We start from the raw sequence: 27,980 nt of genomic DNA, 5'->3' as shown, positions 1-27,980 counted from the left end.
GGCCAGCAATACTTTTATTAAAATAAACTGAGCAAGGCCAGGCAGCTCAACATGATCCACTCGAGGGGGTTCAAAGATAATCCGATGACGGAGACAGGAGGTGGGGTGGGAGGGAAATGGGTCGCGAACACACAGAGAACAGTGGGACTGTGGGAGGACCCCTGCAGCCTCGGAGCCTCCGACTGGGCTTGCAGGCAGGCTGTGGGGCCGACGAGGGTCAATTCGGGGCTCCCTGGGGCGTCGTGCCCCTGTGTGCCTGCTGTCTGTGCTTGCAGAACAGGCCGTACAGCACCCGCAGAGTGCTCTTGGCGTCCTTGTTCACGATGTCTGCGGACCAGAGGAGGGCAGGGCAGCCGGTCAGGTCTGGGTGGCAGTGACCCGCCATCCCAGAGTGCCCTGCACTGAGGGGTTTCCTGGCATTCAGGATTTCAGTGCTAACACCAGGAGAATCCCTGGAAGCCAGGACAGCTGGTCACTGCAGGCCCGAGTCCGGCACCCGCTGCACGACCTGCCACCTCCTCCTGGCCAGTCCTCCCCTGAGCCCTCCTGGGGTGCCCCCAACACAGCAGCTCCTCAAGGCCTGGCTTCTCTGGACAGCCTGTCCCCAGAGACCCCGGACCCCCCTCCCCAGGACCTCCCCCCGCTGCTGCAGCGCCCCCACCCAGGAATCCTTGGCCAGTGCCCCTTCTCCACTCCTGTAGGGCAAGAAGACTCTGCCAACGCGTGCTCATCCCTGACGCCCTGCACCCTGTTCTGTGTCTCCCGCACGAGGCTGCCCACCGCGTGGGCATCTGCCACACACTCACCTTCAGGGCTGACGGGGCAGCTAAGCAGACCCTCCTCCTTCAGCAGCTCCAGCGCCAGGGTGACGTTGTGCAGCTGTGGTGAGAAGGCCCCATCAGATGTGGGCACAAGGATCATCCCCAGCCCAGGCCCTGGGTCCCCGGTGCCAAGCCCTTCCTGTTGTCTGTGACGTCCGTCGCGAGCCCAAAGTCCCATCCAGGGTGGGCATCCCTGGCCACGACCACAATCCATGCTCACCCAGCATCTCCCTACAGCCCCCACGGACGGGGAACTCTCTCCGTCACACAAGACATGCACGCCTCATTCCCCAGCCACTCTCAGGCCCCACTCTGAGCAGACGCTATACCGCACCGGGCACACACATGCGTCCAGGGGCCAGCGTCAGTGAAAAAGGCAGACACCAAGGACGATACCCAGTAGGAATCAAGGAAGGCTTCCTGGTGGAGGTGTCACCCAGTGGTGCATCCTGCCAGGCAAGGAGAACTACCCAGGGAAAGGAGCAAGGGCCCAGGGGTGGCAGAGCCCCTTTGAGAACAGCCATTTCCCAGGGCAAAGCACAGCGAGGAAACTGAGGCTCGGAGGACTGAAGGGGCTCGCTGGAGCTCACGAGACACAATGTGCGGGAACCAGGTCTGTCCACTCCAGCGCCCAGCAAAGCAGGCTAGAGACTGGAGCGGCCCCCACCCGGGTGGCTGTCCTTCCAGTCATCCCTCGCCGGGGCTGCGGTCTCAGACACAGCTCCCTGTAGGGTGGAGGGCGTCGGGCATCTGTCGGGTCCCCGAGGGGTTCAGAGCCCGGCACAGTCCCCGCCCGGGGCCTCCCCTCGCTCACTTGCGAAGTGGCTACCGCAGTGCCCGGGGGCCTCGCTCCAGGCGGCAGGGAGAGTCCCGGAGCCCTGCCGGCCCTCCTGCGGCGGGCGCCCTCCCTTTCCATTCTGGCTTCTCCCTTGGGCCTCAGGTCCAAGCCCAGCAGAGCCCAGCCCTTTGCCTGAGAGCAGCAGCCTGGTGTGGCTGAAGAGGGACGAGCTCCTGGTTCACCGTGTGACTTCAGACAGGCCCTCCCCTTGACGCCTCAGCCACCCGTAGATCCACAGTAGGCCTGGACTTCCCAGTCCCGGGGTCAGCCATGCCTGGTCCCTTTCCCTCCGTATCTGCCTGGCCATGCCAGCCCCACTAGGCCAGGGCAGTTCCCATGGCAACCCAGCCAGGGGCCAAAAGGCCAGGTTGGCTGAGCGTTGGGTGAGCAAGGCCAGGCAAGACTCATTAGGAAATGCCAGCCTGGCCCAGGCCACCTCCAGCCACCTTCTAGAGGGCCACAGCAACAGGACTCTTGGGATCCAGCGTGGCTGTCTGTGTCCCGCCACCCCCATCCCGCCACTAAGTGTCTGGCCTCGGACAAGTCACACATCCTGGCTGGGCCTCAGCTGCCTCATCTGCGTCATGGGGATGACGCCTCTGTCAGCCTCCCTCTCCAAGGCTGGCATGTGTGTCCAGTGTGATGACAGACACTGAACTGAAGCCGCACAGCAGGATCTGAAGGTGAAGATGATGAAGGCACAGGAGCTGGAAGTGGGTGAGCAGAGTCCCTCTCCACTTGGGGATACGAAGGTGGAAGGTGGGTCCCAGACAGGAAGGAGGGCATGGGTGGGGCACCCAGCAGCAGCACGGCCGCTCCTGTATAGTCAGTCGCTCAGCAAGAGGAAACAGGCCAGGCACGGAGGCTCACGCCTATAATCCCAGCACTTTGGGAGGCCAAAGTGGGCAGATCACTTGAGGTCAGGAGTTCGAGACCAGCCTGGCCAACATGGTGAAACCCCATCTCTACTAAAAATACAAAAATCGGCCAGGCTCGATGGCATGTGTCTCTGATCCCAGCTACTTGAGAGGCTGAGGCAAGAAACCGGGAAGAGGAGGTTGCAGTGAGCCGAGATCGCAGCACTGCACTCCAGCCTGGGCGACAGGAGTGAAACTCAATCTCAAAACAAAAAAAAAGAAAAAAAGGAGATGAAGAAACAAAAGCTATCACACGGTGCCCATGCTGCAGGCAGCGGTGCCACTGAGAGCTCCGTCACTGTGTCCCCGGTTCCTCCCCCTACACTGGAATCTTCTGGAAAGCTAGGGTTGCAGCTGTTGCTGACGTTCTCATCATGAATATTATTTGCAGTTCCACGGAGGGTGAATGTTGGAGATCAAGATCCCGAGGACCCTGAGGTTGTGGCCTCCGCACTGTGCTCTCCTGCCTCAAAGCCCCGCCTCTGATAGACTCAGTGAGCCAGCGTCTCCCAACGTGTGATCTGGGATGCACAGCAAAGGGATCTGAGGCCAAACATCTTTGGAAACTGTTGGGTTAAATAAAATAACATGGAATTCCTTCGCTGCAGGACTTATCAGAGCCTTGGACGTGTCAGTGGGTCTTACAAACCTTCAAGAACAGGCATGCTATTTATTCACAGGACCCATGTGTCACAGAGCACCTCCTGGGACCAGTGTTTTGGAAACATTGTTCATTTACTGATCGAAAAAAGGTCTGTCATCTGCTATGTGCTGGCCACGCAGGTAGTGCCCAGGACAGACCAGACCCCTGCCCTCATGGAGTTTACGCTTTGGGAATTGCCATCGACACTGAAAGCTATGACATCGGCGTCTGTCTGTCACACTCTTCCTCAATGACACTCACTCTGAACAAAAGACCCTCTCCCGGCAGAGCTGGGCCTGGCTCCAGAGCTCTCTCCCCAGGCTCTGCCCAAAGATTTTTCTTCTGTGTGCGATTTGAGATGATGAAGCTAAAACTACGCTCTTCCCCGGGGCCGAGGGGACGTCGCAACCCCGGAGGACGAATTCAAACGCTCCTGGGGAAACCTAACAGAATATAGAAGGATGCCAAGGAGTCCCGGCTCCAGGGATTCCATTTCTGGAAGCAAAGGATCCCCTCTCTCCCTCCATCCCTAACTCCTCTGCCCAAAATGAATGACTATCTCCCGTAAACGCCACTGGCAAAGAAGGTCTGATCATGAGAAAGCCGATTTCGAGAGGCCGCTCCGCCACGCCGAGGATCCCACAGGTGCCCACCTTCCGCAGGGCTGCCGCGCGCCCCCGCAGCCGCGGCCTCTTCAGCATTCCGACTCCGCGCTCCTGCGGCAGACACTGCCCACAATGCGCTGTCAAGATTCATTCTCGGGGTCTGAGCTCAGAGGCGGCTGCTCTTCCCCCACATCGAATCTGACTCATATTCAGAAGCAGGTTCTAAAATCAGTGGATTCAGCAACGCGGCTGCTCACAGCGACATGGAAGTCAGCGTGTTTGTTCCCGGCTTGTCACTGGGGCTTGGACGGTGCAACAAACTGAGCAGAGGCCGGCGGGCGCGGGGCACCCCGGAGCGGCTCCCCGCTGGGCTCTGAGCCCGGCCCTCACCCGGCAGGTGGTCCCGGCTGCCCCTCCCTCACCGCGCACACCTCAGTGCCTTCTCGAGCCAGGCTCTGACCCCACTCTCAGCCTTGGCTTCAACCCCCTGAGCCCTGGCACCCCCCCATCTCCCAAGGGGCTCAGGAGGACCACAGGGGGGACCCCAACTCGCCGTGTGCTCTGGGCCAGACATCGGTGCCTCTCTGAACTGTTTTCTCTGCGGAAATCGGGATGGGAAGAGTTCCTAACTCCAAGACCCAACGCGAGGATCTGCCAGCACGTTCGTTCACGCTGCATGCGGGTGATCACCCCACCAGCCCAGTTCCGCACCCACACGCGTCACCACCAAGGCCACAGGACCCGCTCCGCAGTGGCGGCCTGCCCATTCCAAGCCAGGGCCTCCTGCCTCATGCCTGGTCTCTCGTGTGTCTGCTGTTGCCAGGAGGAAAGTATGCCCAGGTCAGCCGCCAGTCCCAGGAGGAGCGTGGCAGGCTGTGGCACAGAGCCGAGCCACCCAGCCACGGCAGCTCTCCATCCAGTCCACGGAGGAGTGACAAAGCCCAGCTGAGCCTCCGGCAGCTAAACTCAGCTGACCTGCTGGTCCGTGGGAAGAGATGAGTGTGGCTTTCAGCCCCTGGGATTTTGGGTGGTTTGGTAGGAAGCACGTTTGTGGCAACGGCTGGCTGACGTGGTACCTCTGAATGGCAGAACCTAAGAAGCAGCTGCCACGGTGCCTGCCACGACCCGGGACCACAGACACTGGCTGCCACGGCTTCACTGCTCTGACCCAACAGCCCAGCTCTTGGGAACCAAGTCGGAGCACCCCGGCCTCCAGGGAAGGTGGAGGCCACACCCAAGACACATTCCTGTGGGGTCGAGGGACACGGCAGGCCCGTCCTGGTGTGAGGCTGCCACTGAGCAGCAAGGTGGTCCTGGTGAAGCCCCTCCGCCCTGGGCTCCCCTCTGTAAAATGGAGATGCAACCCTGCCCCGCCCTCACAGGGCATGGAGGGAGGGTGACGGGGGAGAGGGCCGGGAGACTCTATGTGCAGGGGCCTAACCCCAACGGGGTGTGGACCACGGTTCAGGGCCCCACAGAGCGCCGGGGGACGGCAGAGGAGCTGAGAAGGTGGGCAGAGCTGGCCGCCCGCCCGGGGAAGAAGGTGGGAAGCAAAGCCGGGGTAGGCTGGGCTGAGAGCACCGCCTGGGTGGATGCGAGGGACTCGGGGAGGGCCGGGCCCTGGAGAGCTGGAAGCGGGGCCAGGGGTCACGTGGCTGCGGCACGCGACTGTGGCTGGGAGTCGGCAGGACGGGAGGAGGGGACGTGGCTGGGGAGGTAGATGGGGCCTGGCAGGCGGATGCTGCACCTGAAGCAGGGAAGAGGCCCAGGGGCAGGAGGGCAGGAGGGGCCGAGGGGAGGGGCCTGGAAGAAGGGACCAGTAAACGGGGGAGTCTGGCAGGGGCCCAGCAGGGACCTCGCCTGCTACTGGGCCCCAGGTAGGCCAAGAGGCCTGATCCAGTGCCAGGGACGCCCTGGGCATGTGAAAGGGACCAAAAAAACACAAAACAAGAAAAAAGCCTTTGTCTCCCTCAGAAATCGCCCCGAAGCCTGGCCCTGGGCATGCAGCCCTGCCTGATGTTTCACCTCTTTAGAAAAAGCTACTGCTGCAGAGAGAGAAAGAGATCCTCCCGTCCTGGGCCACCGGCATGGACAGAGATAAGCTGGCCGCCCGGGATCCTGGGCACGCCACCAGCCGCCAGCACTCCGGCCTGTCCATTGGAGGCATGGATGGAGGCTGCACACCTGCAATGTCACCTCCTGGAGGGGGCGAGGCTGAGGGGACTAGGGACCTCACGTCCCTCAATGCTTCCTGCTTGACGGTTCTCCAAACTCCTTCTTACTACCTGTGGGTCCTGGGTCGGGGGCAGGGACTGTCAGCCCATTTCAGAGACAGAAAACCTGAGGCCCAGGCAGGAAGGAGCTGCTGGTGGAGAGCCTGAGACCCAGGTCTCTCGCCTGGTAGTGACCCAGGGTAAGCCTCGGCCCCCTACCATGGACCTCTGTTTCCTTGCTTGGAAAATAGTGCAAATCCCTTCTCATGGGCCAGGTCTACCAGTAGGAAGGGCATTCCTGGCAGGGGAACAGCCTGTGCCAAAGCCCAGAGGTGGGAGAGCCCAGTGAGCTCAAGGAAGTCGTGGGGGTGGAGGCAGGACCAGCCAGCGGGCACTGAAGGCTGCAGCTGGGGAAGAGGCGGTGGGAGCTGAGAGTTTGCAAGCTCACCTGCCCTCCCACCTTACCTCAGTCTCCCTCAGCTTCATCACTCTCTGCAGCCCTCTTCCCCAAGTCATGCCTCAGCCCTGGTGTCTCCAGGCAGGCAGGCGGCTCCCAGCCACCCCACCAGCCTCCAGGGTCCACGTGGGAACTCCTGATCCCCCCAGCTCAGGCCCCACCCTTCCAGCTCCTGCAGCCGGAGGGGAGCACCGACGCTTCGCTGACCCATCCCTGTTTGTGCCCCGCTCTGAGGCTTTGCTGATGCTGTTCCCTCCCCTCTGGGAGCCCTTCCTCAATAACTCTGCAAACCAATCCCTCATCAACCTCCCGGCTCACCTCTGAGCCAATGCCCTTCCGGACTCCTTGAGATTATACTAAGCTCTCATTCTCCCAGGCCCCTCCTCTGAACCATGCATCTGAACCAACATATTTCACTGTGGTCCTGCAAGAGCTCACATCAGTGGGAGAACAGTGGGTATAGACAGAGAAGTCCCTGAAAACAGGAGCTGTGTTGGATCATCTTAATGTCCCCTGCAGCCCAGGGCTGGCACTAAGCAGAAGCAGGCCCTCAGGGAATGAGGGAGCAGGTGTGTGGGTAGGAGACGGGTAAATGAGCAGGTGGGCGGATGGGCAGGCAGGTGTATGGATGGATTGGGTGCAGAAATCAACAGGACGGTAAGATGGATTGGAGGACAGCCAAATGGATGCATGAATGGAGAAGCAGGTGGATGCACAGGTAGGCAGGTGGAAGATGAATCGATGGCCAGAAAGACATATAGATAAAGAAACTTCCTGTGCACGGGTAGACAGGCAGGCAGGTAGATGGACAGGTGGGTGGGTGGGTGGGTGGGTGGATGGATGGATGGATGGATGGGTGGATGGATGGATGGATGGATGGGTGGATGGGTGGATGGATGGATGGATGGATGGATGGGTGGATGGATGGATAGGTATATAGGTGGATGGATCGGTGAATGGGTGGACAGATGGGTGGATGGATGGATGGATGGATGGATAGGTGGATGGGTGAGTGGATGGATAGGTATATTGGTGGATGGATAGGTGGATGGATGGGTGAATGGATGGATAGGTATATAGGTGGATGGATCGGTGAATGGGTGGACGGATGGGTGGATGGATGGATGGATGGGTGGATGGATAGGTGGATAGGTGGGTGGATGGATGGGTGAGTGGATGGATAGGTATATTGGTGGATGGATAGGTGAATGGGTGGGTGGATAGATGGATGGGTGGACGGATAGGTGGATGGGTGGGTGGATGGATGGATGGGTGGATGGATGGATTGGTGAATGGATGGATAGGTATATAGGTGGATGGATTGGTGAATGGGTGGATGGATGGGTGGGCAGGTAGACATAGATAAACAAGCTTCCCCTACACCCTTCACTTCACCTGGAACTGAATAAACACACGTGTCATGTCATTTCCGTTTATCTGTTCACCCAGAGGTAGACAATCAAGAAGAATCTTAGGAGAGCTTACCATTTCTGCGGGAGAGCTGGGCGTGAGATAGAATTCCTTTAAGTGCAGGAAGAAGCCTTCAAGTTGTCCAATCAGCAAGAGTAAGATGACCCCATCTGCAAACTACAAAGGAAGGAGCAGGAGGCCATGATTTGGAAGAAGCCTGGGGAGACCCACTCTGTCTTTTACAGGCTGTGTGCTCCTACGGAAATCACACAACTTCTCTGAGCCTCTGGTGCCTTGGTGAGAAGTGGGGAAGACTTTCCTGGCCTCACAGCGTTGCAGGTAAAATGCGGTTTCAGGCTACCTGGTACATAGTGTGTGCTCAGTAAAAGGAGTGTTTCCTAAACTCGCTGTACAATAGCCTCATGCCCGTTTTTAAACACCACGCTGTTCCACAAGCCACAGAAACGCGGGAAAACAGAGTTACATGTAAAATTATTCCATCAGGGAAAGGCAGAGAGCGGCACACGGGGCCCATCTTGCCAGCTGCCATATTAATATTTCTGTCTGTTCCGAGATAAAGCTGCCGTCCCTACCACCAGCACATCCTATGCTAATATAATCCTATTGAGTCTCTTCAAAGACACAAAACCCAGGATGGGATATTGGAAGAAACCGCCATTCAAAGCCCTTAATGGAATTTCCTCCTATTACGTCTGTTTCAATGTTATTAGTTTGGGCCTGAAATCTTTCCTGCCATTATTCCTCAGTAATACAACAGGAATGCAAGGGAATTCCTCACCCCGTTTTATTGAACAGTCTCTAAATGCCAACTTCGCACATGCCATGAATATCCAAAGCCATTATTTTACCAAGCGGGAGATAAAGATGGAATAGGTAGTATGTAAATCTCAGAAATCATCCTGTTTATACCCGCATGAAATATAATCAACCTGCAAATCCCTCATTTATTTCACGCCGGCAGCGTGCCAAGTAATAGACCAAACACGTGGGGCTTACCGGCTCATGTACCACTTACAATTCTGTGAGGCTGCCATCTTGCACCCACTTTATAAGAGGGGCCTGAGGTTCAGAGAAGACCAGTAACTCACCCAAGGTCACATAGCAAACGTGGAGGGGTATCAGCAGAGCCCAGGGGCCATCCCTGGTGCAGGCAGGAGGGAAATGGGTGTCTGTCTGGCTTCAAAGTCTGGTACTTCCACCCTGCCACGCTGCCACACCCTCTCACACACAGACTTCTCACGTGGCCACATGTGAGGTGGTTATAAGCACAAACTCTGGCCCCAGCTGCCTGGGTTCAAATCCCAGATCCAATACACATCACTGTGTGACCTTAGACAAGTTAATTAACCTCTCTGTGCCTTAACATCCTCCTCTGTAAGTGAGGTAATACAGTTCCTACTTCAGGGGATTTGGGGAAGAATTCAACGAGTTAATGTAGGAAGCATTTTGCTGAGGGGCTGGTACCTAGTAAGGGCTTTATTGGTTTTAGCTACTGGGAGTGGGAGTCTATCGGCCCCCTCCCTCCCCAGCCCACGCCCATCCAGAGCCTCTGAGAGGTCAGCAGCTCTGGCTACTTTCTTCATGAGCCAACGGGTCCATCTGGGACCAGACTCCCTCCCCACCCCAGGCCCCAGCACCCAGCAGAACCAGGTGGCTAGATGCCTACGTCATGTCCCATTGAGACCACTGGCATCCAGCAGACTCCATGCCCACTCTGTGGGCGCCGGGCTGGCAGCTGGCCACTCTGCTCCTCGGCCCCCGTCCCTTGCATTGCGGGCACAGTGCCACTGTGGAAAGCCACAGCCCACGGTGAGTGCCGACCCCTGAGCTTCTGCGCCTGGGACGATTCGGCCCAAGGCAGCCAGGGGAGGGCTGGGCTCCTCGGGGTGCTCGTGAGAGACGCACAGCCTGCAGACGGCGGGCCTTCATTGTCACCTACGCCTGGCACATGGCACCAACCTAATAAATTCTGTTTGGGCGAACACGACCACGCAGGGAAGACTCACGTGCTTCAAGTCTGGGCATGGGCTAGGCTAAGATTAATTATGAAATAAAATTATAACAATGAGAAGCAGCGACAGCCGAGGTGACTCCAGCTTGGTGAAGTGTTCCCACGCCCCCGCCCCCGGGATTCTGCCGTGTCCCTGGTGGCCAGTGCTGCCTGCCAGCGGCAGTCACACTGGGGAGGGGGACCCAGAGGCTCCAAGAGGCGATGCAACCCCCACCACCACACAGCGGGTTTCTAGGGCGCGCACTTTCCTTCCTGTGGCCAGTGGCCCTGCCCTGCCTGGAGACGCCGCCGAGTCCCTACCTGGGTGTCCAGATTCTGCACAGACAGGCCCAGGCGGTCCAGCTTCTGGTTGACAAAGTTCACAATGGCCTAACCAAGAAAGAACAAGGGCCTAGCAGGCCGCAGGTGTGGCACGAGGACCCGTGATTCCCTCCTACGGCGCAGGTGGGCAGTGGGTGGGGTGGGGTGGGCGGCCCGAGAGCCGCTGGGAGGTTTGATCTCTCCTACCTCTTTCACTGCGTTCACTTTCTCCGGAGCCAGCTTAAATAATTCATCAAAGACGTCCTCTGCAGACACAGATCCAATAAACACCTCATTACGATGCTATTATCTTGGTGCCAAACAGGGAATTTTTTTCACAAAAGTTTCTTAGAATAACCAGTCCAGAGGGAGCTGCCGACTTAGATCATGGTTCTCACATAAAACCGACTTGGATTTGAGTCACTGCTCCCCTGGCCGTGTGCCCCCGGAGGGATTCGCCTTCCCTCCCTCTGCCTCCCTAGCTGGAGTCCTTGCAGAGACGGAATTGTTTGATAGCAGATAACACACCTGGCCCAGCAGCATGATGACTGAGCACACAGTAGGACTTCAGAAAACAGCCGCTCTTCCTGCAGCTGGCACTTGTTACAGTGTAGGCACAGCTGCACCCCTTCCTCTGCCAGCTGGCCCTCCCTCCTCCCCGGGCCCTGCTCGCCTCCCCGGCGCCCAGGAGCTGCTACAGGTGGGTGCTGGGGCCAGCCTGGGGCTGACGCTACTTCCATGAGTCCCCTCCCCTGGCTTTTCAATTGGCGGAGTAAGGACTCTTCCCCACTGCCCACCCCTCACCCCACCCTGCCCCACCCCCAAGAGTGTCTGAACCTGCGGACTGCAAAAGGCCAGCTCTCTCAGCAACTCAGTGACTCCCTTGGAGTCCGGGAACAGCGGCTCAGGCCCCGGGACCCAGCCTTGGGTGCCCCGTGGCTAATGCCCTTTGTGCACAAGCTGGGTTCCTGCTATCTGCAGCTAGCTCTCCTCCCAGGGGGACACCGGTCCTCGGGCACCAAATACACAGACTGGCTTAAGTTTGTCTGTGGCTTCTTCTGCCACTCAGGAGCTGTGTGACTCTAAGCAAATCACAGCACCTCTCTGTGCTTCGGTTCACTTGTTCGTGAAGGGGGGAAAGTGGCACCAAACAGCATCGTGCACGTTAAAGTCCCCGGAAACCAGGTGACAATCGACATGGTAGAAACATCTTTGGTCAGGGAAATCGCATCACTGAAGGAGCCAGGAAATGAGAGCCTGTTTTGTGTCCTTTCTCCGCCCTGTGACACCCGCTTCATGCTGCCCCCTGCCCAAAATACTGCTCCTGAGCAACCCTTCATGTCCTCAGGCTGCCCCTCCCCCTGCAAACACAGATCCCCAGCCAGCCCTCCTTGCCCCCCACTTCTTTCTCCCAAAACTCAGTCTCCGTCAGCCCCCATTCTCAGAGGCTACTCACTTTCCTGGCAGGTCAGTGTCTCTGTCTCTGCAGGTGAGACGCTCCTCATAGCGGCCCTGCCCACAGAGCCCTGTGTCTAAGTGGGGAGTGTGAAGGGAGAACAAGTAGTGGGGGATGGACGGATATGGGCGAACAGATAGGTGGTTGGATGTGTAGATAGATGAACGGATGGATGGATAGGTGGATGGGTGGATTGATGAATGGATGGATGGTTGGGTGGCTGGACAGTTACATGGAATGGGTGGATGGATAGATGATGGATGGGTAGGTGGATAGATGAATAGAGGCATCAATGGATGGATGGAGGGATGGAAAAGTGGATGGGTGGGTGGATGGATAGGTGAGTGACTGGATGGATGGATGGACAGGTGAGTGACTGGATAGATGAATGGAGGGAGGGAGGGAGGGATGGATGGATGGATGGATGGATGGGTAGGTGGATGGATGAAGAGAGGCAGGAATGGATAGAGAGATGGATAAATGGATGGGTGGGTGGATGGATAGGTGAGTGACTGGATGGATGGATGGACAGGTGGGTGACTGGATAGATGAATGGAGGGAGGGATGGATGGATGGATGGATGGATGGATGGGTAGGTGGATAGGTGAGTGACTGGATGGATGGATGGATAGATGGGTGGGTGGATGGGGGGGTGAGCAGATAGATGAATGGAAGAATGGATGGATAGATGGATTGATCGATAGATGGATAAATGAATGGATGGATGGAGAAGAGCTGGCCAGATTACTGAGGAAGGAAGGGATGAATGAAAGAAGTAACTAGATAAATCAACCAATTGGCGAACAGCTCTGTCAGAAGGGCAGAAGCCACATTACTGCCCACTCACTATTGAGCACTACCCACATGCTGAACGCACTCACAGATGATCTCCTTCAACCCTCGCTGCCAGTTTAAAAGGTCAGGGTCAGGGTCATTTTACAGATGAGGACACCTTAGGACAAGTGAGGACACTTGCCCAAGCTTAAGTGGCTCATGAGTGGGAAAAGTGGTGTTTGAACCCAGGCCACTGACTCCAGAGCCCACACACTCCACCATCACTGGCCATGTCAATGATAAATCTCTCTCCCTCCAGAGACAGTATCATGAGAAGGAGCAGCCAGCTACGTGGACGGACAGACAGAAAGAGGGACAAATGAATAAGAATGAGGCTTGAGATACAAACAGCGGATGATGAGGACAGGAGAGAATGCTCAGCAAGTAACCAACCCTGCATCAAGACTCATCTGCATTAATACATATCAGATAGGAACAGATTTCTAAAATTGATGAGAGTACTCACTCGGAGGCTGGTCCTTGTCTGTGCTACAGGAGACGTCGAAGGGGGAGGAAAAAGCAAACAAAGGGTTAAGAAAGAAGCCCTGCCAACCTGCAGCTTCTCAACATGACAAACGTCAGTGCTGGCAAGGTTGCAAAGCAACTGGCATGTTCGTGGTTATCCTGGCAGCTTGGTAGGTAGGGCAGGTAGCAGAGAGGGTCTTTGTGGGAGGCAAACAGCAGACATAGGTTCATGCCCTTCTCTGAGGCTTCCACACCTAGAAACTTTTGGATTTTGCTGGTTTTGTGGTTCCTGTTTTGTTCTAAGGCAGATCCATCACATATATCCTAAGGTCCAAAAGTAAGCTTACAGCGTGTGCGTTTTACACACATGCGCCTGTGTGATCACCGCCACTTACAGGATGCAGAACCTCCCAGCCGCCCGAGTGTCCTCCCTGCACTGATCACAGCCGTGACTGCTCTTCCCTCCTGTTGGCTTTGCCTGTCCTGGTAGATCATGTCACTGCAACCAGGTCACATGTCCTCTTTGGGGTTGGCTTCTTTCACTCCATTTTTACTGTTTTTGAAAATTTTTTCTTTGATTTTTTGGGTCAAGCTTTTAGCTCCATCCCACCTCATAGAAAAGGAGTTCTGTAGGTCCAGGGAAGCCGAAATCCCTCCAACCAGAGCCCTCCAGAAGAGAGCTGGGCCCCACAGGGCAGAGCCCAGCAGCCTATGACAGGGACCCAGGCTCAGCACACAGGGCCAAGGCTGCCAGGAGGGCAGACGCCATGTTCCGTCCACACCACTCCAGCCCCAGCCAAGCCTTAAGTGGATGGCAGCCCCCATGGCCAGCCTCTTGGCTGCTTTCCCGTGAGAGATCCTGAGCCCAAGCACCCAGCCGAGCTGTTCCTGAGCTCCAGGCCCACAGAAACTGTGAGGAGAATCCACGTTCACTGTCATTTTCAGCTTCAAAGTTTTGGGGGAACTTGTTAATCAGCAATCAGTAACTAATACAAGAAGTCAGAAATCCTGGGCACCACCCACAGCTGCCATATCACCAGCGAGGCGCCCAGCAGCTGTGCCCTGAGCCTGAGCCACAGCCAGCGTCACATGGAAGACAGCAAAGTGGACCTGCTGGCAGCCTGTGTCACCCCTGGGGCCCATCCTTCTCCAGGCCCCACCTGTTCTCTGCAGCGCGTGGACTGAGTGATCTGGGCGGCTCTCACGTGCCAACCTTAGACTCCTGCACAGAATCCAGAACCTTTAAAGTTGGATGGCATTTGGCCTCACTCCCCCAATTAATGGAGAGAAACCGGAACTCAGGGCCACACAGGCATTGAGAACCCGCAGTGCTGGGCCTGGCTCAGAGGACCTGATGGTCCAGCAGGACAGAGCCTGGACCAAGAACAGGAAGCGTGCCTGACTTTGACGGGAGGAGGGAGAGAGCGTGGAGGGCAGACCTGAGCAGGCCCAGTCACAGGACCTGAGGGGACAGTAGGGACCCAGGAGGGAGGGGGAAGACGGCAGCTGCTGAGAACAGGGAGGCTATTTAATGCGTTTTTCTAGAAGGTCTTGATTCCTCTTAGACTCCCTCTGCCCAGCTTCCTCCTCAATCCTCAGCTCCATCCAAGCATAGCCCAGTCCTGCGTTTGAATCCCAGTTCTGCCCCACCTGTGAGGCCCTGGACACTCCCCTATCCTCTCCGAGCTAAAGAAAACTGACCATACCTCACTGCGCTTTGTGAAGGCGAAAACATTCAGCCCAATGCCTGCGCATAATAGGCCTTCAATGAAAGTTAGGTAAGGGAGGGGAATCTAATTTCCTGCTGATAGCCTCCTCCCAACTAAAGCGGAAAGCTGTCTGGACAAGACATACAGAGCCGGCTGCAGAGCGAAGCCAGGCAGCAGCAGGCGGCCATGACCCAGGGGGTGGGGAGCGGGAGGGCCATGCCCACAGTGGGCAGGGAGCAGGATGGCCACGCCCACAGTGGGCAGGGAGCAGGACGGCCACACCCACAGTGGGCAGGGAGCCGGATGGCCACACCCACAGTGGACAGGGAGCAGGATGGCCACGCCCACAGTGGGCAGGGAGCAGGATGGCCACGCCCACAGTGGGCGGAGAGCAGGATGGCCACGCCCACAGTGGGCAGGGAGCAGGACGGCCATGCCCACAGTGGGCAGGGAGCAGGATGGCCACGCCCACAGTGGACAGGGAGCAGGATGGCCACGCCCACAGTGGGCAGGGAGCAGGGTGGCCATGCCCACAGTGGGTGGGGAGCAGGATGGCCACGCCCACAGTGGGCAGGGAGCCGGATGGCCACACTCACACTGGACGGGGAGCAGGATTGCCACGCCCACAGTGGGCAGGGAGCCGGATGGCCACACCCACAGTGGACGAGGAGCAGGATGGCCATGCCCCCAGTGGGTGGGGAGCAGGATGGCCACGCCCACAGTGGGCAGGGAGCAGGGTGGCCACGCCCACAGTGGTGGGGCGCAGGATGGCCATGCCCCCAGTGGGTAGGGAAAAGGATGGCCACACCCCAAAGCAGGACGCCCACACACCCCAGTGGGTGAGGAGCAAGATGGCCAGTCCCTGGCGATGCAGGGGCCTCTAAGACTCTCACAGCTTTGCAAAGGCAGAGGCACATCCTGCTCAGACTAGAGAGACTAAGATTCCCTGGGTCCTGGGTCCCAAAGCCAGGGGCCACCCCAGAGAGCAAAGCAGGGTGGCTGGGAGGGGCCAGGCAGGGACCAGGGTGGAGGCCGGAACAAAAGGGGTCCCGAGTGCTACCACGGGATGGAGGAGTCGGTGCAGGCTTCTCTGGTCTGAGGGAAAGCCAGAGCGTGAGGGCCCTTCCCGCAAGGCTCAGGCAGATCTGCCCGGCCCCCCACCTGCCCCGTCCACTGCTGAGCCCCAGCCCCAGCCCTTGTCTTGCCCTCACCTGCATTCAGTGAGCTGCTCCATCGACTTCTCTGACTTCAGACCACTCTTGGTGCTCTAAGAAACATAAGGAGGGAAGAAATTAAATAATCCAGAAAACTCGGGCCCAGAGCGGTCCCAGGGACCCGCTTGCTCTGCCTCGGCCCCTCCTCAGGATGGCCTCCTGATTAATTGTCTTTTGTCCCCAGGAGTCCTGAGGTTGGGGCTGTGTTGGCCTCACTCCCTGAGGCATCCCCAGAGTCTCACGGCGGGAGGAGGGCAGCATCAGTGAGCACGTGGCTGTGAACAAATGAATGGTGAAGGAGTGAATCAATGAAGTCACCTCTGATTTATGTTGGCAGTACAGACAAAGCCACACAACTGCTTGGTAGGGAATTATAGTCAATGGTTTTAAAACCCAGTAGAAGGCCGGGTGCAGTGGCTCACGCCTGTAATCCCAGCACTTTGGGAGACTGAGGCAGGTGGATCAGTTGAGCTCAGGAGTTTGAGATCAGCCTGAGCAACATGGTGAAATCCTGTCTCTACAAAAAATGCAAAAAATTAGCCAGGTGCAGTGGCTCACACATGTAGTCCCAGCTATTTGGGAGGCTGAAGTGGGAGGATCACTTGAGCCGGGGAGGTGGAGGTTGCAGTGAGCTGAGATTGTGCCACTGCACTCCAGCCTGGGCAATAGAGCAAGACCCCATCTGGAAAAAAAAAAAAAAAAAAAAAAGTAGATATGACTTTGGGTTTGGCCAAACTTGGCTTATCCTCTTGGGGAGAGTCAGAAATACACTCTCAGACAGGAAGCCCCTATGTACCAGGAACCCAAGGCTGTGGTGGGACGGGGGTTCAGAGGAAGGAAAGAGCTGGTGGGGCCCCCTACTGCGATGCTCAGAGTCTGTCTGGAGAGAGAAGCCATGGATTCCCAGGTATTAACTACAGCCCAGGCAGGCCGCACGCTAGACAGCATCTGGGGCGGAGAAATCCAGAAAGGCTTCCTGAAAGAGGAGAACGGGCGGTGTCATAGCTGCCAGTTCTCTACAAGAGATAGTATCCTGTGGTGAGAGCAGTGGTTTTGCCTCAGGGGTGTGAAGGCTCCCTCGTGGCCATGAACAGATGGCCACATATGGCTCAGGGATGTGGCCTGACAGCCCCTGGCCCCAGCCTCTGCGAGCCAAATGCCCTCTGCTGAGGTCAAGAGAAGCTGGCCAGCCAGGGACCTCCTCATGCCCCCAGCTCTCATGCTGCCAGACCCACTGGACTCTTCACAGCCCACCCCCAGCCCCAGACAGCATCCCTGGTTGTCCTGGCAGGATTCTATGTCCCAGGGTTCCGTGAAACTCACCCTGGGTCAGCCCACCCCAGCCAGTACCATCCACGCAGGGCACAGCAGTGCGGACCCAAGATGCTCAGCTTCTGCCTACAAAGCCCTGGGGGCCCAGGCTGCTACCTCAATGGTGATGACCTCCACCTGGACGTTGGCTGGGAGGGACAGGTCGGGTTGGAAGCGCTTGGCCAGGGCCACAAGGAGGTGCAGGGTGGACAGCAGATCCTTGTTGAAGATGGCTGGAAGGAAAGAAGAGACAGGTCAGGGCCCAGGGGGCGCGAAAACGTTCAGCCGAATGGAGCCTTCTTCATCGTCACGACCACCACCTGCACACCAAGGAGGTCTGTGTCCGGCCTTGATCTAGGGACACATGTTCAGAACCTAAAAATCATCACACTTCAGCGGGGCACAGTGGCTCGTGCCTTAATCCCAGCACTTTGGGAAGCTGAGGCGGGTGGATCACAAGGTCACGAGATCGAGACCATCCTGGCTAATGTGGTGAAACCCCGTCTCTACTAAAAACACAAATTAGCCGGGGTGGTGACATGCGCCTGTAGTGTCAGCTACTCGGGAGATTGAGGCAGGAGAATTGCTTGAAACTGGGAGGCAGAGGTTGCAGTGAGCTGAGATTGTGCCACTGCACTCCAGCCTGGGTGACAGAACAAAACTCCTTCTCAAAAAAAAAAAATCATCACACTTTGCCTCTGCCATCCTACTTCTTAGAATATAACCCCAGGGGACAGTCTGCCTTGTGGGAGGAGCTCTGGACACAAAGATGGTCACTGTAGACTGTCCACAACTGGAAGCAACCTCACCTACGGTAAGGCCCTGGCTGAGCCATCGCTGGATTTCAGCTCAGTGCGACTTAATTCAGGGTTGATTTCATCAACATCCATCACTGAATCTGAGACCTTAAAAGCAGCGGGTGCAGGAGCATGTGACCCAGCAAAACCCGGGATCAGCCCTCACCGCCCAACCTGGGAGAAGCTGCTTAACATCTCTCAGCCTCGCCGTTCCCATCTGGGGTAGGGGACGATACAGAGAATGGAAGGGAAGGAGACGTGTGCCGCACTGTGGCCCGGGCGGGGTGGGGAGATCCAGGGGTTTGACACCCTGTTTTTTGTTGTTGTTTCTTTGATATGAAGCCTCGCTCTGGTCGCCCAGGCCGGAGTGCAATGGCGCGATCTCGGCTCACTGCCACCTCCGCCTCCCGGGTGCACGTGATTCTCCTGCCTCAGCCTCCTGAGCAGCTGAGATCACAGGTGCGCACCACCACACTTGGCGAATTTTTGTATTTTCAATAGAGATGGGGTTTCGCCATGTTGACCAGGCCGGTCTGGAACTCCTGACCTCAGGGGATCTGCCCGCCTCGGCCTCCCAAAGTGCTGGAACGGGCAGGAGCCACCGCGCCCGGCCAGACACACGCACTTTTTCCAGGCCCTGCAGATGTCCCAGTACTCGAAGGAAATGGGGGTGTGGATGGGCGGGCCACGGTACTCGGGGCTCAGCAGTGGCTGTCACCCTCCACGAGACCGTCTGCTATCCTGGGCCGCTCTTTGCTGCAGAGACACCCTCTGGGGCACAGACATGTCCGGGGCCGTTGGCTGCTCGGCCAGATGCCTGCCTGTGGCTGCCTGAGGTTGCCACCTCCTTCCTCACTCCCAGGTTGTGCCCCTGCTGGGAGGAGGATGAGCACGCCTTCCCGGTGCAGGAGATGCCTGGGGCAGAAGGACCCGGTGGCCGCACGCTCCCCGGGGTGGCTGGCCGCAGCCCACATACTCTCCACACTCCACTTGGGCTGCCGGTCCTCCAGCTGCAGACTCCGGTTCACGGCCTCCAGCACCACTGTGAGCTTGTGCCTCTGGCTGGCGGCTGTCAGGGCGATGTCCTCTGCTTCCAGCTTGAGCGCTGCCAGCTTCTCTGGAGGCAGGAGAGGGTGGTGAGGGCCCTTGGCTGGGGGCAGCCCAGAGAGCGCCTCGGGGCCCCTCCGGGGGGCTGAACCTGCCTGCAAAGCCCCTTGGAGCTTTCCAGACTGAGGAGGAACATGGTGTTGGGGCCTGGGCCACACCCACAGCCTCAACCCGGTGTGCCGCCCAGCTCCCGGGAGACCCTCATCCACACAGAACAGGACTGGTGGGGCACGCAGGCCACGTGATGTGAGCCAGTCTCAGCCCCCTGAGCTGGCTGAGAGAGCCCACCTCACCTTGATCACCCTGGGCCTGCAGCCCTTGGACTTCTGCACAGCTGTTTCGCTTCGTCTCTGCAGGGCAGTGTGGGCTAGTGGTTACAGCCTACACTCCTGGTTTTATATCCTGACTCCTCTGCTTCCCTAACTGTGAGACCTTGGACAAATTATGAGGACTTTCAGAGGCTCCCTTTCCCTGTCTGTGAAATGGGGATAGTAACAGCACCGGCTGTTCTCGGGATGAGCTGCACCTGCTACCCGGGCCGTGCCCGGAAGTGCGAGCCACAGGCGTGGGATGGAATCGCCCATCTGCAAAGAGTTCAGGAAATGCTGCAGAGGCCGCCCCAGGCTGGGTGCTGAGGAGGTGGCATCGGGTCTATCCGTGGCCTCCAAGACCACAGTTTTGGGCAGAAGAGGTGTGCAGACCAACATGACCACACAAGGGGAAAGCGGGCGACCCTGGGGCTGGTGGGGAGCACTTGCCCAGGGCCAGGAGGAGGCCCTGGGCACAAACACCCACTGCAAAGCCCCTTGGAACTTTCCAGACTGAGGAGGAACACGGCAGCAGGAGCCGAGCCCCGCCCCCAGCCCCCCAAGACTGCCCATTTTCTCTGCAGCAGCCTGGGGCGGCAGGAGGGCAGGGACCGTGGGTTCTTTTGCTGCCTCCCCGCACCTGAAGACGGCAGGTTCCCAGTTAGCGCTGGAGAGGCAGCGTGGTGTGCTGGAAGGACCCCAGGCGTCAGAGCCCCAGCCTGAGCCCCAGCCCAGCCCCTCGCTCCCGGGCCGCAGGTAGCGCCCCCAGCTCCCCAGCCCAGGCCCATCTAGAAAGCGAGACAGGCGTCCCTGCACCCTGGACTATTGTGGGGACTGAGGGAGGGAGCCCGCCTGTGGGGCAGAGGCCCAGGCAGCCCCAGAAGCAGCCACTTACGGAACAGGTGGTGCAGGATGAGGCCGTCGAACACGTCCTCCTCCAGGCTGCGAACCACGATGTGCTCTGGGAGGAGAGTGGCGTTGATCCACTCCATCAGCACCTGCAGGCCCCCAGGGGACGACTCTTGGCGGCGGTGGGAACTTCCCACCTGGCCCCACACCTGGCTCGGAATGCCTGTCTGTCACCTGCCAACTCCTACCCATCCTTCAAGGCCCGCTCAAATGTCACCTCCACTGGGAAGCCCTCCTTGATCTCCCAGGCTGAGCTGGGGGCCTGCTCTGGGCTCCTGCAGACTCCCTGCTTCTCTCCATCACAACCCTGAGCAGTGTGGGGCTGTCATTACCATGTGTGAGGTTTTATACCAGGAAGTGGGGTACTACCATAGCAAATACCTGAAAATGGGGAGATAGCTTAAGAAAGGAAAAGAATTGGACACTGAACACTTGATAGAAAAAGCCTAGATTGCCCTGAGAGCTGGTCGGTAGACACACGGCCGTTAAAGGCGCTCCTGCTGAGGTCCCAGGAGGGAACGGGGGGCACGACATTGGGCGTGAAGATGGAGGTGCAGATTGGGCAACGCAGCCACGGGTCTGGGAGCCCAGGAGGCCGCAGCCATCAGAGCTGGGGGAGAGGAGGGGACGCAGGTCCCCGAGAGCCTCCGGAAGGAGCCAATCCTGACGACGCCGTGGCTGAGGACCTCTGGCCTCCAGCACTGTAACACGTTCCTGCGGTTTAAGCCACGCAGTCTGCGGCCACAAGTTACAGTAGCCCCAGGAAGCTAATGCAGGGGTGCTGGCGCCCCCTCCTTGACTGGAGCCCTCTGGCCCGGCTCCCACCTGCCGCTCTGCTGGAAGCTGTCCCCATCTGCTTGTGCGCAAAAGGTCAGAGTGCCAGGGAATCGCCGTCAAGGCCCAGCCCTTTCTCAGGAGCAGCTGTTTGCTAAAGGTTGCCAGAAGGCGGCGTATCCACACCCCGGCTCCCTCAGCCCTCGGGCAGGAATGCGCTGAGCCTGCTCTAGGCTGGCTCCAGGGTACCCAGCAGGCTTCAGCCCCCAGAACCATAACCAGCGCCATCACTAACCGTGTGCTGGCCCCTTTCCTCCCATGACCCCTGGGACAACCTCCCAACTCAACTGCTGGCACCCAGATCCTCGCCTCGGGATCAGCCTCTGGAGGAGCCGAGCATCCCCCAGCTCTTCCAGGCGGGGCCACGGATGGCTCTTCTCTGCATCCCTAGTGCCAGGTGCAGGGCTGCACCCGGTGTGCTGGCCAAAGGTGGGAGAGGCAATGGAGGGAGTGAGGGAATAGGAAGGAGGATGGAAAATGGTCCACAAAGCCTCTGGGTATGGAAGATGCATAGCCCAGGAGGCCTCCTTGGAGGAGGCAACAGAGAGGCCACGTGGAGACTGGAGACAGAGGCTGAGGGAAACAGAGGCCTGGAGCCCACCTGTGCCCAGCTGGTCCAGTGGCCATAGCAGCAAGACCCACGACCAAGGAGAGAACTGAGCATGGGTGCCACAGGCCCACTGCCACGGTCCCACTGCCACTGTCCCACTGCCACTGTCCCACTGCCACGGTCCCACTGCCACTGTCCCACAAGTTCTCCTTCACCTTGGGCAGCCAAGCTGGGGAGGAGCGCAGGCTTAGGGGCCAGTAGCTCGCGTCAAACCCCAGCTCTGTTACAGGCACCTGCGTGCCCCGGACAGATCAGGTCCCCTCTCTAAGCCTCGCTATCTGTCCCCTCCCCGGGATGTGGGGAATAATAGATTCGCCTCAAATCGCACGAGGTTGCTGGGATGGTGGATGTGAAGGCACACAGTTGGTGCTCAATACATGTTTTTATGTGCGGGTTTTGTGGGTAACCTGCTCCTAGGGCCCTTCGGGGGTCGACACCCCCCAGCCTGAGTCCAGGGAGTAGGGACATCCCGCTGTCCCCGCCCCGAGAGTGTGGCCAGGGCAGTCAGAGCTGTGGAGGCTGTGGTACCTTTTGCAGTTCTTCAAATCTGGGGTCCTTCCGGGAAGTGGGTGGCAGGTATTTCTTCTTTCCTCCTGGAAGCAGAGTGGGTATGACAAGCACGTGGGGACCCTGTGGGGCGCTTGGCCACACTCCCTGCAGGTCACCCACAGAGCGCAGCACCTCGGCCCCGGGGCACCGGTCCTGCCACTGCCACCCCGGCAAGCCTCGCCTCACCGGCACCAGCTCATCCTCAGACACTGCAGCATTTCTATTTTGAGGCATAAACTCGGAAGGGATTTCTTGATTGTTGGAAATCCAAAGCTCACTGGGCATCCTGTGTTTTATCTGGCAACCCTCCCTATTTACGTAAAGTGAAACCCCAGCCAGAGAGGGGAGGCGGCGCCCAGGCTCACCAGGCTCTAAGGGGCTGAGGTGGGCTCAGCCCAGGTCTCCCAGGCCCCTCCGTGGTCCCCCTTGTAGTCGGACCCCCCGGGGCGGCCCTCGGAGACCCAGCAGCTCCCCTTCTCCAAGGCCGAGGCCAGCAGCCGCCCACAGTTCAGATGCACAGAACCCACAAAATCTCAGGGCGGAGAAGGACCTCTGAGGGCAGCTAGTCCCAATGCACAGGGGGAAAGCGGTCAGCAGTGCGGACTGTCTTGCCTAAATTCACGAACTTCGTTGTCTCCTATGTGACCCCAGTAAAGGCTTTTCCTAGACTTGCTGAACACCTTAGAGTGCTGCCCAGCCCCGTGTCTCCTGATGAAACAGAAGGTAACAGCATCATGGGCTGAGCGCCCAGCAAAGGGCAGGCTCTCGGCAAACACCCAGGAGAGTGAGCCGCCGAATGAATGAAGGAACGAATGAATGAACATGGTGCTGCTCCTTCCCGGAGCAGACTTCTTGTGGCTTGAGTCATCCAATGTCCCAGCTCTGCTTACCAGAACTTTAAGTCTCTTAAATCAATTGTAACACAAGAAATAAATTATTATTATTATTGCAGTAACCAGGTTTCACGGTCCTCGCTCAGCCTCTCTCCTCAGACGCCTGCCAATCTTCAGTGTCTTAAACACAGAATACCAGACGGGGAAGAAGTCAGCCAGGCAACTCTCGGACCTGCCACGCTGGGGACCCTGTTGGCGCTGGAGTTCACTCCACACCACCTGCTTAAAAGGCGGCATTCAGGGCTGGGTGTGGTGGCTCACGCCTGCAATCCCAGCCCTTTTGGGAGGCCGAGGCGGGTGGATCCCTTGAGGTCAGGAGTTTGAGACCAGCCTGGCCAACATGATGAAACCCCGTCTCTAGTAAAAAGACAAAAATTAGCCGGGCATGCTGGCAGGTGCCTGTAGTCCCAGCTACTCGGGAGGCTGAGGCAGAAGAATGGCTTGAACCCGGGAGGTGGAGATTGCAGTGAGCCGAGATCGCACCACTGCACTCCGGCCTGGGCGACACAGTGAGATTTCTGTCTCAAGAAAAAAAATATAAATAAATAAAAATAAAAAGACGGTATTCATAGGAGCTGGAGAAAGCCCCATTCCGCTCCTTTCCCTTAAATTGTTCACACGTTTTGTCAGCATGCTTAGGTTTTCTTTTCTTTTTTTTTTTTTTTTGAGACAGAGTTTCGCTCTTGTTACCCAGGCTGGAGTGCAATGGCGCGATCTCGGCTCACCGCAACCTCCGCCTCCTGGGTTCAGGCGATTCTCCTGCCTCAGCCTCCTGAGTAGCTGGGATTACAGGCACGTGCCACCATGCCCAGCTAATTTTTTGTATTTTTAGTAGAGACGGGGTTTCACCATGTTGGCCAGGCTGCTCTTGAACTCTTGACCTCAGGCGATCTGCCTGCCTTGGCCTCCCAAAGTGCTGGGATTACAGGGGTGAGCCACTGCACCTGGCTGTGTATGTTCTCATGGTTACATAAATTCCAATGAGTTCACCCAAAGCCCTTCCCCACCGGGGCATCTGGCTGCTCCCTGGCGTGCTGCTGTTGGTCTGTTTCTTTCAAAGAACACAGGGACGGTGACGGCTCTGGGACCTGCCCCTGCCCTTCTTTTGAGGCATCTCCCAGGAAGGAGGTTTCAGGGACTGTGGTCACCAGCTCCCGAAAGGGCTCACGACACAGAGCTTTGCTGAAAGCGTGACCCACACTCGGTGAATTGCTCCATCCTATGCTCACCCCACTTTTGAAAGAAACCCACACATGTGAGGGAAGCACATCAGGAGCCCCACACCCTGCAAAGCATCACTGCGTGGTGGGCATCGCTGCGTGGAGGGCATGCTGTGTGGTGGGCATCGCTGTGTGGTGGGCATGCTGTGTGGTTTGCATTGCGTGGTGGGCATTGCTGTGTGGTGGGCATGCTGTATGGTGGGCATCGCTGCGTGGTGGGCATCGCTGTGTGGTGGGCATCGCTGTGTGGTGGGCATGCTGTATGGTGGGCATCGCTGCGTGGTGGGCATCGCTGTGTGGTGGGCATGCTGTATGGTGGGCATGCTGCGTGGTGAGAATGCTGTGTAGTGGGCATCGCTGCATGGCGGGCATGCTGCGTGGTGGGCATGCTGCATGGTGGGCATCGCTGCGTGGTGGGCATGCTGCGTGGTGGGCATCGCTGCGTGCTGGTCACGGAACCTCAGTTCTGGGAACCTCCTTGCACTCAGACCCCCACTCCACCACTTGCTAAGAGTTTCCTGCTACTGTGGCATGTCACCCCTTGTCTCTCAGTCTCCTCATCTGTATAAAGCAGGCACTGATGCCCACCCTTGGGAATAAATGAGTTGCTACAGGTTAAGAGGTGCTGGTGGGTAGCGGCATACAGAAGGCTCACGGGACAAGAGCAACCGCCATTCACCATTGTACTCCACACCATCTCTCACCTGGAGAGAGGGCTTCTAGCCCCTCGGAAGGTCCCAGGAGGAGGAGTTGGGTCGAGCATAGGGCGGAAGGTGGAGGCAGGGATGGGCACAACTGGGCACTCAGCTGGCAGCTGGGAAGGCACTGCACATCCCAGGCATGGCCAGGCTCACTCTTTCGCCAGGCAGACCCTCACCCCCCGCCCGCAGACCCCTGCCGGCACACACCTTGTGGGAGCTCCTCCGCGGCCGGGGGCTCCATGCCCTTGGGGAGCTGCAGCAGATCATACAAGGACTCCAGCTCCATCGCCTGTACGGAGGATGCGGGAGAGGGTGTCACGGTCCGAGAAGCCCCAAACGCATGTCCTCTAAACCTAGAGGCACAGAAGGAGGGTGGAAGCCGGGCTCCGGGGACATGTCACCGAGCACCAGCCTAGGCAGGGTACGGGCCCCGTGAGAACGAGGCCTTGAGCCAACCCTCGCTGGGTGACGGGGTAGAAAAAGGCAGAGGGGGAGGGCGCAGCTGCGCGAAGGCTCGGTGGGGACGCAGCCCTTCCCCAGGCAGGGGCAGAGCGGCCGCCCGTCGCCATCCTGCGGCCCCCGCCCTCCTATCCATGCACCCCCACCCTACCCCAGACGTCAGGACAAAGCGGGTACAGCTCAAGGGGAACCTTCCCGGCCGGCCCGTGTGGGGCTGGCTGGGGTGAAGACGCAGCAGGTGACATCTCCCATCCCATAAACCGGAAGGCTCAGGGTTGACAGAGGCCCTGTTCATCTTCCTCATCCTCGTTACAGGCAGAAGGCTGGGCTCGCCACGTGCCAAGACAGGGGCCGCCCCAGCCTCCTTCCTGCCCCCCGGGCCACTTCCTCTCCCGCGGAGGCTTCGCCGGCTCTGCTGGCGGCTTCTGGCCCCCTCCTTCCTCTCTCTGCAGCCCCCCGTCTTCTCGGTGTTTTCAAACTCAATCAGACCTGGGGGTGGGGGGTGGGGTCACACGGCAGATGTTGGTGACCACAGCAGGGAGCCCCCAGAGCTGTGGGAGACGGAGGCATTTGCTCGGCCACCTGTGTCAGACTGGCAGCCAGCCTGGGGCGGGGGGCGCCGGACTGCATCGTGGCCTGCAGCGTGGGGTGATGGGGAACACAGACAGTAGAACTGACTCCCAGTCCCTTAATCCCCAAGCTGAGGGCCACGGCCAGAGAAGACGAAAGCGCCCGACCTGGGCATCAGGAAGCCCTGCCCCAGGCCAGCTCCTCCTCACTCAGGCTGTGTGGCCTTGGGCAAACCCCCTGCCCTCTCTGGTCCTGACGCGTGCTTATAAGGAAGGCCTGGACTCGATGCTGCCCAAAGGGTTCAGCAGCCTGGGCAAGCCCCTTCCTGGCCCCGGGGCCTCAGTTTCTTCACCTGGAGACAGAGGGGCTGAAGTTCGGGGGTGGCAACTCCTCCCTAGAACAGGAAGGACGCTGACCCACCTCTGAGCAGGGGCAGCAGAGCTGCCGTGGGGACTCCAGGTCTCACTTCAGCGACACCCTCACCCAGGCGGCCTCCGCTCCCGGGTGGTGTCCGGCCCCCGCCTCCGTGCCCCCCAACACTTAAGGACGGTGGCCCCGACGCCAGAGCTCACCCGGCCGCTTTCTCCAGGCAGGAAACCAAGGCCTACGGGGCACGAGGGGTGGTCCTGGGTTCGGGGTTCTTCTGGGGGGTTCGGGGGCCAGGCCAGGAGGTGGGAGGCCGGCGGCTCACTTCCTCCAGAAGGAGCTTCCTCTCTGCGGCAGGGCCCGAGGCGGGGAGGCTGTGAACGCGGAGCTGCCCCGGCCCCACCGACAGCTCTGCCCACAGCTGCGGCGCCCGCCTCCTGCCCGGCCCGGCCCACAGGCCACTTCAGTTCGGCGCTGCCGCGTCTCTCCCTCTGCCCGCCTTCCCCAAGCACACCAGTGTCCACGCAGGCTTTTCACGTCCACGATGGCAGCCACCTCGGCCAGAGCCTGGGGTCGACCCCCACAACCCACCACCAGCGGCCGCACCTTGCCAGCCCGGCCTCCACGTCCACACCCCGCCCAGGCCAGGCCCCTTCCTCTCCCGGACCGCGAGGGAGCCTCCTACCTGGCCTCAGTTGCAGCCTTCCCCACACCCCCTGCCCGCCCCTGAGCTGGGGTTCCCACAAACAGTCAGAGGAGTCACTTCCTGTCCCCACTCAGGCAAACCACCAACGGCACCCAATGGCTCTTAAAATAAGCCCCAGGCTGTGCAGCCCCGCCCACGAGCCCCAGCATGGGTGACCTGCCGGCCGTACCTGCACCCTCACCCCCAGCCTCTGTCCCCGCCACGGGGACCACCTGCCTTCCCGCCTCGGCCTCCTCACACATCCTGTTCCCTCCACCTAGAGGCCCCTCCCCCGTTTTCAACTTCCCTCATTGCCTCACCTGAAGGCCGTCCCCTCCCTATAACCCTTTTTTTTTTTTTTTTTTTTTTTTTTTGAGGGAGTTTCGCTCCTGTTGCCCAGGCTGGAGAGCAATGGCACAATCTCGGCTCACTACGACCTCCACCTCCTGGGTTCAAGCGATTCTCCTGCCTCAGCCTCTCCAGTAGCTGGGACTACATGCGTGTGCCACCGCACCCAGCTAATTTTGTATTTTTAGTAAAGATGGAGGTTTCTTCATGTTGGTCAGGTTGGTCTTGAACTCCTGACCTCAGGTGATCCACTCACCTCAGCCTCCCAAAGTGCTGGCCCTCTCTGCGATTTTTTACCATAGCCCCTGGAGGTTTCCTTACCCATGGCATTGGGTTGGCTCAGCCGGTCAGCCATCTGCTGTGTGACGCCTGCCTCACCACCAGACCTTTGCTCCTCAG

At 58.7% G+C, this 27,980-nt stretch overlaps 1 protein-coding gene across 8 annotated transcripts; it reads right to left on the bottom strand.

Annotated features, from left to right (window-relative positions):
• On the bottom strand, positions 1–27,518 carry PARVG (parvin gamma). 8 transcript variants are annotated; one of them, XM_074390964.1, is made up of 14 exons: positions 27,155–27,244; positions 26,755–26,896; positions 25,361–25,442; positions 22,319–22,383; positions 20,333–20,435; positions 18,999–19,139; positions 17,343–17,458; positions 15,912–15,967; positions 12,993–13,015; positions 10,444–10,502; positions 10,237–10,305; positions 7,980–8,081; positions 807–879; positions 1–327 (listed from the first exon to the last, which is right to left on the bottom strand). In XM_074390964.1, the coding sequence occupies exons 3-14, from the start codon at positions 25,437–25,439 to the stop codon at positions 218–220; spliced, it is 996 nt and encodes a 331-aa protein (XP_074247065.1). In that variant the 5' UTR covers positions 25,440–25,442; positions 26,755–26,896; positions 27,155–27,244; the 3' UTR covers positions 1–217. The 8 variants fall into 8 exon arrangements, 7 of the variants coding, with proteins under 7 accessions (XP_074247065.1, XP_074247062.1, XP_074247064.1 ...); XM_074390961.1 differs by lacking the exon at positions 27,155–27,244 and adding an exon at positions 27,424–27,518 and having other exon boundaries at positions 25,361–26,896; XM_074390963.1 differs by lacking the exons at positions 26,755–26,896; positions 27,155–27,244 and adding an exon at positions 27,424–27,518 and having other exon boundaries at positions 25,361–25,506.
• Between the last annotated feature and the right edge of the window lie 462 nt (positions 27,519–27,980).

The sequence above is a fragment of the Saimiri boliviensis genome, chromosome 21 (assembly GCF_048565385.1).
Source record: "Saimiri boliviensis isolate mSaiBol1 chromosome 21, mSaiBol1.pri, whole genome shotgun sequence".
Classification (NCBI taxonomy): Eukaryota; Metazoa; Chordata; class Mammalia; order Primates; family Cebidae; genus Saimiri; species Saimiri boliviensis.
The sequence above is the reverse complement of the archived record's forward strand: the minus strand, read 5'-3'. Positions and strand labels throughout refer to the sequence as shown.

Bases quoted from the DNA above. Each gene is read 5' to 3' on its own strand.
- PARVG (XM_010343291.3), bottom strand. From the start codon at position 22,624: ATGCCCAGTGAGCTTTGGATTTCCAACAATCAAGAAATCCCTTCCGAG. The intron at 20,436-22,318 runs GTACCACAGCCT...GGGGGCCTGCAG, and splicing joins GATTTGAAGAACTGCAAAAG to GTGCTGATGGAGTGGATCAA. The intron at 880-7,979 runs GTAAGCTCTCCT...TTCTCACCACAG, and splicing joins CCAGCTCTCCCGCAGAAATG to CTGCACAACGTCACCCTGGC.